At 39.3% G+C, this 14,203-nt stretch overlaps 1 protein-coding gene across 2 annotated transcripts in view; it reads left to right on the plus strand.

Annotated features, from left to right (window-relative positions):
- PREX2 (phosphatidylinositol-3,4,5-trisphosphate dependent Rac exchange factor 2) overlaps window positions 1–14,203 on the plus strand; it is a 220,664-nt gene that overhangs the window by 122,495 nt on the left and 83,966 nt on the right. The window contains exons 23-25 of one of the 2 annotated variants that reach the window (XM_079796248.1): window positions 1,190–1,351; window positions 9,348–9,567; window positions 10,111–10,318. In XM_079796248.1, coding sequence (XP_079652374.1) covers window positions 1,190–1,351; window positions 9,348–9,567; window positions 10,111–10,318 — 590 coding nt within the window. Of the gene's footprint in view, window positions 1–1,189; window positions 1,352–7,101; window positions 7,116–9,347; window positions 9,568–10,110; window positions 10,319–14,203 lie in introns of those variants that run through there. The other variant, XM_079796249.1, reaches the window with a different exon arrangement.

Here is a 14,203-nt window from a genome sequence, read left to right on the forward strand (position 1 = left end):
TAGAGAAAATAATTATAGAAATATAAATGCACTATTTTAAAAATAATTATGTTTCTGTTTTATATTCTGAAAGTCAACTTTTAAAAAATGCCATCATTCTGATGACATTTACCACTCTATATATCTATCTATTGATAAAGAATCTATATTTTAAAAATGCAACCCTTTCCCAACTGCATTATACTATTAAAGAGGATCCATGTAAGAATTTGTGATCAAGTTATTGCAATTGTTTTATCTCATTTTCTATTTCAAATTTGCAAAATTACTTGGATTATTTTATATATGAATGCTGTATAAGTTTAGTACACTTATGTGTTTCCATTGCACACAAGAAGAAAAGAAAATTAAAGGTAGTAAAAACCCCTCAAATTTATAGATTAGTAACTTTTTTCTCACAAATTATTTAAATACGTTAGGTAAGGGTGTAATCAGCCCTGTGATCTTTAAACAATAAAAAACGCTACATATAAATATGACAAATAATTCTAAATTCATAAGAAATTCTCAGTGATCTAGGGTATGTATGTATTCGTGTGAACATGTGTGTGTGCATATACACATGCACACACAGACACATGCACACACACACACACACACACACACACACACACACTGCCTTACCATTGATTCAAATAGTCAAAAGGATTTACAAATTGAATACAGAATAGGATGCTTTTATCTGATGCTGTTATCAGATAGAGCACAGACACTGCAGGTAGCATTGGTTGTTAATTTAGCAAGAGAACCTCTTATTTATTCAGTCCTTCAGCAAACATTTGTTAAATGAACTCTCTGTACTGGGAAAGTAAGAAGGCTACTCTATTGCATTTCCTTAGTTTTTGTTGCTCTATAAAATTGAAAAAAAAAAAGTGTTCTGAGTAACATATAGGCATTGAGTTCCCACATCAGTGTGCTGATTTATTGAGTGAGATGTCTTAGAAGTCCACTCACCTCCGTCAGGGAGCCTTTCATAGTCAACAGAAGGCACAGAACGAGATACCAGACACACAAGCCCATCACTCCACTGCCAAGGCTGGGTGGACATAGAAATCCTGGGCAGCCACAAGACGGGTATTGGGAAGTCACCTGTGTTGTGGAATTGTGAACGTTTTACTTGGCTGATTTTGAAGGTTTTATTTTCTTGCTCTGTTCTGCATTTTGCATGTGTGTCTGTGTGTCCCTACAGATTCTCGAAGCCTTAGCTAAAAGTGATGATCATTTTGTACAAAACTGTACCAGCCTTAACTCTTTAAATGAAGTGATTCCTACTGAACTTCAGAGTAAATTCAGTGCCATCTGCAGTGAAAAAGTTGAGCACATCTGTCAGAGAATATCCAGTTACAAAAAGGTAAACGTTCTATGTATACATTTCACATGTGTTATTTAAATTGTTGTTTAAATGTCAAATTTAATTCAATTTCTGATATTTTCCTTACTTATTCATGTTCCAGCTTATTGAAATGATAACTTTTACATAACATTTTAATGATTTTAAATGCCTATAAATTTATCATCTCATTTGATCTTTGCAAACCTGTAAGCTAGGGCATTATGCCACATTTTCCAAATGTAATAACTGAGGCTTAGAGAATTATATTTAACCTACCAGCAAAAGATAGAGTTGGGATTTGAATCTCAGCCACCTAATTCTGAAGTCAAATTTTAAAATTACACTGTAGTTCTTCTTTCCCTTTTCTCTCAACAGAGAGAACAGAGCCATTAATCAGAAAATATAGGGAACATCGGCTATTTTAAATTGATAAATTGTTTCATTTATTGAGCACCTTTTATATGCCAAGCACTGTTCTTGGGCCCAGGAATATGGCAGCCAAAGCACTTCTTGTGGCACTTATTTGAGTGGGGGAAGCAGCAAGAAAGTAAATAAATATCTTCAAAGGAGGGAAATCAAATATTGAAAGGAGTTATGAGAAAATTCAAATAGGGAGCCATGGCAGGAAACGCCTGGATGGTAGTAACTTTAGACTGGGAGGCTAGGGAAAGCCTCCTTGAGAAAGCGTATGGTGAATGGCAAGTTGAACTCTTCATTTACACTGGAGTGGGGAAGCATCCAGGTAGGAGGAGCAGCTGAGGCCCCAGAGCCAGAAAAAGACCAGGGTGGAAGGGGGTGTGGCCAGGCATAGGGTCAGAGGCTTCGACAGGGACCAGTATGAGGACTTGTGAAGTCCTTATACTTTTGGAAATGTGGAAGGAGGTTAGATTTCCTTCTCACATCAATGGGAAGTTATTGGAAGCTGTAAACAGTTGGATGACTTCACCTGATTGAGGTTTTGAAAGGTCATCCTGGCTCCTCTATAGGAATGGATGGTATGGAGGCATAGAGACAAGTAGGAAATAATCTAGGTGAGTGCTGATGATAGGTGGGGAGACAGAGAAAACTAGATGCATATGATAATATTGAAAGGTGGACAACAGTAGGTTTATGGCTATGAGTACATTAAATGCAGTTAATAAAAGCTATTGTAGTAATCATAACCCACATGTCTTTTTCCATATGAACAACTCTAAACCTGTGTTTTCCTACCCCTTTATTTAGAGGTAGAATGAATAGAAATTTATCTCCAAAACATATAGTAGGCTTTAATTTTTTTCTTATTTATATCAACAGGAAACTAGCTGATTAAATCACTTATCTCAAAATGAGGCTGGTTGCTTAAAGCTTGGTATGCCATCTGGGAAATATAATTTATCTCAAAGTTTATGAATCTGAATTAACTCTATGTGTCTCATGTTCCTGATAACTATATATATAAAAGGCTAAGTGACCGACCATACATCTGTACGAAAGACCAACCTGGTACATATGACGCGCACTGGCAATTTAAAAATAAATGTTGCCTCGTGCATGCATGATACATAGAAAGCTCTTGCTGGCACCAATCGCATGCGTGTGTTTCGATCTGTCATTGTCGATCGTGGTTGTTCTGATTCCAAGAATTGATTTGTCCCCGTCTGACAATGGTCTCCCATTTAAATTAATTCAAAGACAGTTTCCCGTGATGCCAGCATTTGCGATGACTATTAATAAATCACAAGGACAAACTCTAGACAGAGTAGGAATATTCCTACCTGAACCCATTTTCAGACATGGTCAGTTATATAGTTCAAAGAGCGTGTGACGTTAAAGTTGTAAATACTTCATCACAAAAGGGAAATTAGTCAAGCATCCTGAAAGTGTTTTAACTCTTCATGTGGTATACAGGGAGATAGTAGAATAAGTTTAATCAATTTATCAGTCATTGTTTTTATCAATGTTGTTTTTATATAATGTTTTTATTGTTTGTACATCATGTTTTTGTTGTTATATCATGTTTTTGTTGTTGTTAAATCATGTTATTATTGTTTATTTATTAATCAATTTATATATTATTGTCATATGCATTTTACTAATTTCCTTTCATCTCTGACACTTCTATTATAGAGAAAGGGTGAATAGCGATATTAAAATATTTCTTCAAATTAATTCCCTTTCAATGTGCATGAATCCATGCACCGGGCCACTAGTCTATATATATAAAAGCCTAAGTGACCATTAGGACTGGATGACCGGATGACTGGCCGCTAGCTATGACATGCACTGATCATCATGGGGCAGACGCTCAACGCAGGAGCTGCCCCCTGGTGGTCAGTGCGCTCCTACAGCCAACCTCCCATGACCCCTCCCCCTCCCCCCCCCCCTCAGCCAGCCCAGCCAGTCCCGATTGGTCCCAATCGCCGGCCAGCCCAAGGGACCCCACCCGTGCACAAATTTGTGCACTGGGCCTCTATTAATAAATAAAAGATAAACCCATGCATGCCCAGTGTGTCCATATGAGAAGAGAGAGGTGCATGAATGGATACTGAAGGGATATCAAACTTGGTTCCCTTTGATCAGGAGTGGGAAACCTTTTGTCTGCCAAGGGCCATTTGGATATTTATAACATTATTTGTGGGCCAACTTAAAAATAAGCCTGCTGTTTTAGGTCAAACATTTAAGTAACTCACCCCTAATGCCTTGGCAGGGCCAGACCAAATGATTTCAACGGCCTTATATGGCCCATGGGCCAGATGTTCCCCAACTCTGGCTTAGGTGGAATGGGACAAGGGGAAGAGGGATCGCTATGTTTTTCTTTAAGCATTTCCTATAATGTTTGCCTTAAGTTGAATATGTATTGCTATTTTACTTTTTTATAAACCCATTCACTGAGGAAAATGATATTCTAGATCACTGTTAACACTCTTTCCATGACTGCTGAGCTCAGTTCATTTATTTAAGTTTGGGCAAGATTGCGTGAATGTGCCTTGTTGAAGTTGAAGGAAGAAGATTTTCTTTTTACTTCTCCTGTCCCTAAAAAATGTGACAATGCTTTGGAGTAAAATGTAAGACCTCTAAACAAATGCAAAATAGTATTCCCCTTTTGAACACATTTTGAAAAGAGAATCATTCTATTGCAGAGATGGATCTGTATAAGGTGTGGCAGGGGCTTGGGCAAATTCTGGTTGTCAAACTTGTCGGTATGTGTGTGTCATTTTATGTTTTCTTGAATTTCTTGGTACTTTCTTCTCTCCATTCATACAACAAAAGCAGTGGAAGTAGCTTCAAGAAATATACATGGAAATAGGTACACTTTATAAATAAAAATAAATCTTTGGGATCAGGGTATAGTAGATAGAGTATTGATTCAGCTGCTTTAACCCTTTGCACTCGCTTGCTTTTTTCTCAATTCCTTTATTCTACTCGGGATTTAATTTTTTAAATACCCCAGATCTTACAAAGCGCAGCAGTAGAATAAAAAACTGGAGTTTCTTTTCATACAAACTTATTTATTTGGATTTTTATATTTTAAATTATTGATACATTCAAAGAGTAATTTTAATCTTGACATCCGAGTGCAAAAGGTTAAGAAGGACCAAGATAGCACAGACTAAAACAGGATAGAAAGTTTATTTTTATGGAGGCCCAACCTGGAATCCAGTGGGGTAGGGCTTGACAGTCTTCTAGGGATCCTCCTATATTTTTGCTCTCTCTCCTAGGACATTGCCCTCTTCCACCACCATGTAAGCCATAGCTCCCCAGGAGGGGAAAGAGGAAGAGGAGAGTAAAGAGTTTCCATTTGAGGGCATGACCCAGATGTTGCAGACTCACTCCTGTTGACATCCTGTTAGTCACTTAGTGAAAAGGAGGCTGGGAATCCATGAGTCCTGGGCATCATGTGCTCAACTAAAACTCAGGAAATTTTATTACCAAAAGGAAGAAGGAGACAAATACTGGAGGTAAATTAGGAGGTAAATTTATAGGTAAATAGACCACCAGGGGAAAGGGGTCATAGGTAAGTAGGTCCTAAGACTCTATTTAGTTACTAAAGTGGGATATTCTTTTTAGACTTCAGCTTCCTGATGGCCCAAATAAAAAAGGAAACATAGCCTATTACATATTTATCAGCATCCCTGTGATATATACATGTTTCTTAAGAGAAGCAAAGATTTTCTTGGACTGAGTTCTAAAATAAATCTCTCACACTGGATTTCAAATGGGCGACACCAGGAAATGGCAGGGCAGTGCCCATAAACATATCCATGCAAAAGGAGTAGCAATTTGTTTTATGTGGCTGATATTTTTAATGCACTCTTTTAATGAAAGCCAATGACATAGGCCAAAACTCAACTTCAGAGAAGCCGATAGGGCAGGAAGAATAGGGAACTGTTTGCTAAATGAGTCCTTAAATCATTTACTTGAGGATTCTTGCCATCTCACACTTACAATTAACTTGGGAAGAAAGATCAAAATACATGAGGTGAGCAATAATAACACTGACTGCTTACCTACTAGGAGGTGCCATTGTGAATGTGGACGTGCTGGCATCCCACACCCTGATCTATATGAGGGTGCTCCTTGGAGATATGTAGTGCACAACAGATTGCAGCAGTCTGCCACAGGTGTCAGGCACTGCATGAGATATTTCACAGTTTGCATATGTTATACTAGAGGCCCAGTGCATGGTTAAATCATGCACATGTAGGGTCCCCTAGGCCTAACCTGCCATCCAGGTCATATTCACTGCCCCGCAAAGCCTAGCACGCTCCGCGGACACTGCTGGCAGCCTGCTCCCCGCTTTTGATGGCAGGGGGTCCGCTGGTGCTGGAGCGGACACACAGCTCCCTGCTTTCAATTGCGGGGGAGCTGGCTGGCTGTCCGCTCCGGCACCAGGCCTTTCAAAAGCCTCTGGCATGGTGGAGGCTTTTGAAAGGCCTGGTGCCGGAGCGGACAGACAGCCAGCTCCCCCACTTTCGCTCCCCGCTTTTGATGGTCCGCAGCAGGATGTGGGCTCGCTGCCCCAGAGGCCCCTTCTGTGCCACAGCACAGCCATGGCGCAGACGCTGAGCTCGCGCCACCGCTGGCGACGCGAGCTCAGTGTCCCGCTGGCCCAATCGGCCACCCCGGCCACCCCGAGTCCCGCCCCTGCGCCTCCCGCTGGCCCAATCGTGGGCGTAGCGGAGTGATGGTAATTTACATATTACCCTTTTATTATGTAGGATAATTTTACCAATGCAGTGATATGAGACACATGATTCATTTCATTGGTGAAGTATCTGAAGCTGAGTAGTCAAGTAACTTGCCCAAAGACACACAGCTGGAAACAGCAGTGAAGTTTGAACCTTGCTCTCTTTTGTGCTAAAGCTGGTTGTTGCTTGTTTACCTGTCTTGACACTGAGCTACACAGCTCATGTGCTAAACAGTATAGTTGAGACTACAAGGGCAACAGCGTTTCAGAAAAGGAGGAATTATTGTGGATCAACTCGTCAAAAAGTGCTACCTGCCGTTTGGAAAGATTTGTCAGAGTGAAGAGGGAGGAATGCGCTCAAGTAAAGGGGTATATCCTAAGTGAAGGCAGAGATGCTGACGTGACAATGATCTTATCGATGAAGAATTGGCAGACTGCCTGGACGAGGAGGGAGGACTTGAGTTGGATGCAATTAAAAAAGTAAACTGAAAGAAGTCTGATTTTTCCAGTGCTATTTGGAGTGGCCCAATAATCATGTTTGTTTGTAAAAAGTGCCAGTGACTTAGGCTTGTGTGGAAGCGTTGGGGATGGAGAGGAAAGGATCCGTTCAAGGTGCGTGTAGGTAAAGTATGTGTAGCCTTATGATGAATTGGTTATGGTGGAGGAAGCAGGTGTTATTCCCTGGCTTCTAACAAAAATATGGTTTGTGATAAACTAAGGAGTGTATGTTGTGGGGGATTAGAAACATAAAGCCCAGGGTTTCCCCCCACATGCAGGGGATTCTCAAACACATTATTCCTGGTGAGTGAAATAAATGAAAACACATCATTTTTACATTTTCTCAGGAGCAACTAGGAGCCTGGGAAGCTTTTAAAGCAGAGATGGAGAAGCTAACGGGCAGTGATTGTAGATGACAAAAATAATAACACTGAATAATAGAAAGCTCTTGTATGGACATTATTATTTGAGTTTCGAAATAACCATGTGTACTGAAAGCTGCTTCTTTCTCAAGGAGATTGATAATTTCCCTAATGTCACGTAGCTGGCAAGTGGAAGACTAGGTATCGGTCCTTTGGAAAGCTCTCACTTATTTTTATTTTCAATTTAGAAATAAAAAGAAATTTGTAGACAACTAGGACTTAAAAAAAATGAAGCTATTTATTTCCTTATCCCTTCTTGACCATAGCATATTTAGAATAATTGGTTATCTTTCTCACTAGATAGAGAAACCAGATTAGCAAGAGAATATTTCAAGGTTCTTTTCTATTTGAACAAAGTTTAGATACCTAAAATAATAGCCTCAATAGGTCATGTAAGGTTAGTTCCATTTGCATGTCAAATGCATGTCAACAGAAACAATAGCGTTGGTGAATATATGTGTTTAATTTCCACATATTTACTTTTATAGTATTATTAGCAACATATTTTTCTTCTAGAGGAAGGCTTCAAACACTTTTCTTTCTGTAAAATAAAATGTATCCATAGAAACTGAAATCTCAAAGAGGCTACCTTGCCTTTATTTTGACTCTAAAAGATTTAGATTATAAAAATAGAAAGCAGTTGATTTCTGTAGTTTCTGTACCCAGGCTGTTGCCATTATAATATTTTTCCTGGCCAGTTGTACAGGCCATCGATGCTTTTTGGCCCAGGTGTGAGAGAAGTTCAGACCTTACTGGAGACCTAGATGAGACCTCCACAGGCAGTTAATCTCTGGAGGATATGTGGTGATCCAGGGGTTAATCTCTGGAGGATATGTGGTTAATCTCTGGAGGATATGTGGTGATACAGGAGTAAGACTGGGGACCAGTTGGAGGAAACATTCTCACCCTAAATTGTCCTAGGAATCCTTTTTAATTCTAGATTTATTCTGTTTTAGAATACTTTCATAATTGAGCTTATTTTGGGTATTGGTCATACTTCCTCCATATACATATTTCATGAGCTTTCAAGAGATAGTTCCTATTTACACAAAAGTACTAGTATAACCGGTGGGAATCAGGCACTCTGACTAGTGTGTACAAAGAGTGAGTAGATGGAACTGAGTGAAGACTAGACAGAGCACAGGGAGCAAGGGGAAGAGAGCTGGAGATAAATAAGCTAGGTGCAATTAGACTTTGGGCAGCTGTAGAGTATGGCAAGAATTAGATGGATTTGGATTGCAAGGTTTTAAGCACTGGAGTGGCTATCCTTGGAAGGCATGTCAATCCTTTGAGTAGTGCTTTATTCCCAATGGCACTAAAGCAGAGTCCACACCAGTCCTCAGGCTGATCCGGACCCAAGTGCTCAGCAGTGATTAACAGAAGGCATGGGAAATACAATTGGTCCTGTCTGTCATCCTGCCATTCTGGGTCAACAGCACCACGCCTTGCTGTCTAACCTGCTCACAGACTCAGGTTTAGACTGACTTTCTGGCAGTGTTTGGAATAATCCCATCTTCCACCCTTGACCTGCCAGCTACCCTATTCTGTCACCTTGTCTCACTTTAAAGATGAAGACCCTATATTGATGTCGTAGGACACTCATTTCTCTATCGAACTCTCTAATGTTAAGAGTCTTTGAATTTGAATCCTAGGAAGTGATATTGGTCCCTTAAATTAATTTCTTTTAGCACTACCTTGTGAACAGAGTTCCAAATGAATTACATGCATCTGCTGCCTACATTGCTTTGCTTTATTAAAAAATGTGTGGATTTTAAAACAACCATTTAAATTCTAGCAGCTTATAATTTATTTCACTTGTTTCAGTTGACATTTAATTTTATTTTGATTTTGCTATGGATGATGGAAGTGAAATGTTTGAGTTACCACTGTGTGTTCAACTGCTGTTTATTTCTTTAATTTATAGTTTTCTCGTGTACTAAAGAATAGAGCCTGGCCCACCTTTAAACAAGCCAAATCTAAAATATCCCCACTGCACAGCAGTGATTTCTGCCCTACCAACTGCCATGTCAACGTGATGGAAGTTTCTTATCCCAAAACATCGACCTCCCTGGGGAGCGCCTTTGGTGTTCAGTTGGATAGTAGGAAGCATAATGCTCCGGATAAAGAAAACAAATCTGAACAAGGTATGCTAGCTTTTGAAACTTGGTCAAATCATATAAAAGTAATTTAGGCAGTCATAATCGTTCCCACATCCCTGGCCTTGGACAGATTCCTGGTGTGTAAGCAAATCTGAACGTTTGTAAAGAAAGACTCCTCACTATAATCACTTGGATAATTATGGATAAACATTTATAGAATGAAAATGGAGCATGCAATTTTATTATTTTATTGTTTTTTTCTTTAAGAAGAATGGGGGTTCTTGCCTTTCTTACACGTGATAGGCACAGCTCCTCTTGCTGTGAAGACAATTAATTTGAAATGCCCTATGACTCTGAGAAAAATAGAGACGCATAGTGTAATTCCCACCATCACCACAGGATGTGGGATCAAACTGTATTCCTCCCCTTTCATGGCAATTCCCCATAAGCTTTAATTCCGGAATTAAATTCAGCATTGGGCTTGCATTTTATTGTATGTAAGCTTGGGCCTCTACAGTGAATTGCCCTGGATTGCTACTGTAAGTTAAAGGTAGTAAGTATTACGATGGAATGATTTTACCTCCCCAGGGAAACTGAGCCCTATGGTGTACATTCAGCACACAATCACAACCATGGCGGCCCCTTCGGGCTTGTCTCTGGCACAGCAGGACGGGCACGGGCTCCGGTATTTGTTAAAAGAAGAAGACTTGGAAACCCAAGACATCTATGTGAAGCTGCTGGGCAAACTTCAGGCTGCCCTGAAAGAGGTGGAGATGTGTGTTTGTCAAATAGACGAGTAAGTATTTTATTTACTGTGTTTTTAAATGTGCCTAATAAAATAGCTGTAGAAAATAACACTTTTGAACAGCCATCATTCTCTCTTTAGTTTTTGGAAATGTAGGAGATTTTTGTTGACCACATAGACCCTCTTCTTCTAACAACTTAAAAATGATAAAACATGCCATATATCTATAGATGCATATTTTAAGGAAGCTTTGATACAGGGAAGAGAGTGACAAAACTTTATTGTATGGAAAACACTAAATAAGTTTCAGTGTGAAAATATTAAATTGACAAATATGATTGAAAGAGGGATTTCATTGTAGCCTTCACAGAGCAGAGCACAATATTTGGTATAGATGCATGCAGTAGATATTTAGGAAAAATGTAAAATATAACAAATCCTTAACATACTTCTTAAATGAGCCAATCCAAACCTATATATTCCTTGGACTAATGACCAAATTAATGGTATAGTAGGCAATAACCCAAATAGCTGTGCCAGTAATTTGAAAGATTTTATCAAGTAAGGCAGAGGAAGTTCATTATAACTTTTCCAACGCGAGTCTAATTGAGGAGTTTGACATTTGGAGAATTGCCTGAGCTCTGCAGGATGATTTGCCCCATCATGGTGTCTGATTAAGTTTCACGTCTAGTCAAGACAGCTCTGTGTGTACAAAACAACACGGCATTCAGTGTAGCACAGTGTCTCATATTTACAACAGGGTGAATAATAACACATTGCAAGTTTGTGGTGACAATTATACAACTTAATATGCTTGCTTATCATTCAAGGAGTTGAAATTGTTAAACATATCCAAAGTTGGTAGAATCTGCAAATGGTATAAACACTGTTAATCCTCTTTTTTTAAATTGTACCTCCCTTTGAAGTTATACATTTAGATTGCTTTTGGGTGTGTGTTGTGTAGTACACACACACACAGACTTCTCCCCATTCCTCCATGGATAATTCAGTTGTGACAAAATATTTAGAGCTTACTTTAAGCCTTTGTTTCAATTAGACATTATATTAATGAAGTCTTAACAGACATCATCTCTGATTTTACACATCTTAAAAATTTAGTCTGTATCATTTCTATAAGATTATTTTTGAATATTTACTATTTACTATGCTATTTTTCCAGATGTTTTAATGAGTTAATTTAGAATTACAATTCTGTTTTCCTAGATCTAATATGCTAGTTTTTTTAAATGACCTATTGTGCTTGGGAGTCAGCTCGTGTGTGTGTGTGTGTGTGTGTGTGTGTGTGTGTGTGTGTGTGGCGGGGGGGGGGGGTTGGAGTGGGTGGAAGGATTGAGCAAAAAAGAAAAAAGAGAGAACTCATGGACATGAAAAAGTGTGGTGATTGCAGGGGGAGAGGAGTGGGTGGAGGTGGAAGAGGGCATAGAGGGGCTAAATGGTGATAGAAAAAGTAAAATAAAATACAATTTGAAAATAAATTTTAAAAAATGACATTTGCATATCATACTGTGACTGCCCCATTTAAGGATGAATTAGACAGTTTGAAGTTTTTGAGAACAGGAAGCTAGTTTCAAACAACTGTATGATACTTTTGAATTGTCTTAGAATGGATATGTGACCTTTTGACAGAGAAGTTTATATTTTAGGGCATCATATTTTGCTTTATTTAATAAATATGATTTTATTATATGATATATTTTATATAAGAAATCAGTTTTTCCCTCTGAAATATTTAGGAAATGCATTCAGGAAGATATATGCAATAAAGCCATAAATAATAGCATTGAGTCATGTATCTTAGATCTCAAAGGGTTTTAGCAGAACATCTGGACCAATCCCATACTCCAATCAGGCCAAGAGTAATTGTTCCTACTTTTCAGACGAGTCCTCTGTCAATGGCAGGATAATTGATTGCCTGAGTGCACACTGCCTCGGAGATGAAGCCTTGGATGCATTGACTACCTAGCACAGCCTGGCACTTGTCCAGGCTTCCTCTGTCTGTGTTAAATTTTTGACCTTTTTATTTTTAAGTTCTGCTAATGTAGATATGTTTTTTTCAAGAAAACGGTAAGAGCTAAGGGACTCCTTTTCCTTGATTTAAAATGCTTTACAATTAAAGCACTATTTGCACAAAGGAGTTATTTTTCTTATCTAAAACTACTTAAAATGATTACCTATTTTTACTTAAGAGTTCCCCACTCTATTCTTCTAAAAGCCATTACCCAACTGTGCAGGTTTATTAGGAAAGTGATGTGAAATGAGCAAATGATTTGGTCTTCTCTGTGCACCATATAGTTCAATTCTAAATATAAATGTGTTCAATATAATTCAACGTGCGATATAATAAACTTTAAGACAGTACAGTTGTCCAAGAGCTTGGATTCCCCGTTGGCCTTAGAATTCAGAGATGCTGCAGTACAGTCGAACTTGCCAAATTATTTGAAAAGCTACTTACCAAACAATTTTCTCACCATGTAGTAATTATTCTTAGTCACACATAGAAGTGTCTGCAGAATGGAGAAGCAGATCTCAGATGTTTTGCCACATTTTAAAGGAAATGGCCTCAAAACACCCCAGGGCTAGCCTTTCTAGAAGTCATTCATTCCTGTGAAAGGGCCTGGTGGTGAACTTGTCTTCCCCTGAAGCATGGTTACCCTGTCAGCTGGGAGCACTTCTAGAATTAACACCTTACTTAACATGTAGACACTCCACTCAGTCCTACTTCATTCAGGTCCAAAGATGGAACTGGAGATGAATTTACTGTTTAGTACCATGAAATAAGGCAGTGTTATGGATTTCATCAAGACTTTGTGTTTCCTGTTTCACGGTGGAACACTAAGTACTTTTGCCTTCTCATGGGATATTTTCTGATTAATGACACTTAGGTATTAGACATAAGTAAATAGAAAATAATTTGTGGATGGTCTGGGATAGTCTAAAACCTTTCATGGGATTTCAGAAAACAGGGAAGAAATAAATAAAGAGCCTTGGGGGTTATTGAAGATAGGACATTTGAAAACAGACTTCATTTTGCAGGTACCAGATGCCCAGGATTGAGCTGTGAACATTGTAGAACATCCAGCAAGCTGGGGGTTACAGATAGGAGTGGTAGGTCTGGCGGTGGAATTATCTTTGAGGTTTCCCAAGCATTTTTCTGGTAAATGTATACAAGAGGGCACAGCTTCATGAAAGTTAGCTTGTGCATCAGACACATTATGTCACTTTATGCACTGGCTTATTCATTGTCACAGTCCCTCTGTCATATGGCTTATGAACCACTGGGATGTATCACAGATACATCAAACTTTAAATTTGTTTCCAAAATTGAATTCTAGATTTTCTCTTACTCAATCCATTTCAACCGCTTCACCAAGGGCTTCCCTTTGTCAGTAAAGTACTTCCCAACTCTTTAGTTCATGAAGTCAGAATCTGGGTCTCACCATTGATTCTTCCCTTTCCTTCCCCTTCACCTCAGTACTTCATTAAGTTCTGTCAGTTGTACCTCAGAATGTATCCACCCCATCACTTAGACTGGGTCACCATCGTCCCCCCACGTGTGCCCACTGTAAAAGTTTTCAGCTCTGCCTCTCTCTGATACATTCTACATTCACCTGTGCCAGAGGGGTCTGAAAGGTAAAGCATGCTAGCTTCTTGCTTAAAACCATTTGATGGCATTGCAGTGCAATTAATATAGCATCGAATGGATCATTGTGGCCTACGTGGCCCTGCATGATCTGCTCCTGTCCCCTCTCCGGGGAGACTCGTCTCCCTAAGCTCCAAGACACCAACCTCTTCCTGTTCCTGGAACTTGACAAGCGGCCTGGATAGCTCTGCTCCTGAGGTCTTCCTGGCTGGCCTTCTCGGCACTTAAGTGTCAGGCTAATGGCTGCTGTGTAGAGAGGCTCTGCCTCAGAACCC

Source organism: Cnephaeus nilssonii (genome assembly GCF_951640355.1).
Source record: "Cnephaeus nilssonii genome assembly, chromosome: 18".
NCBI classification, from domain to species: Eukaryota; Metazoa; Chordata; class Mammalia; order Chiroptera; family Vespertilionidae; genus Cnephaeus; species Cnephaeus nilssonii.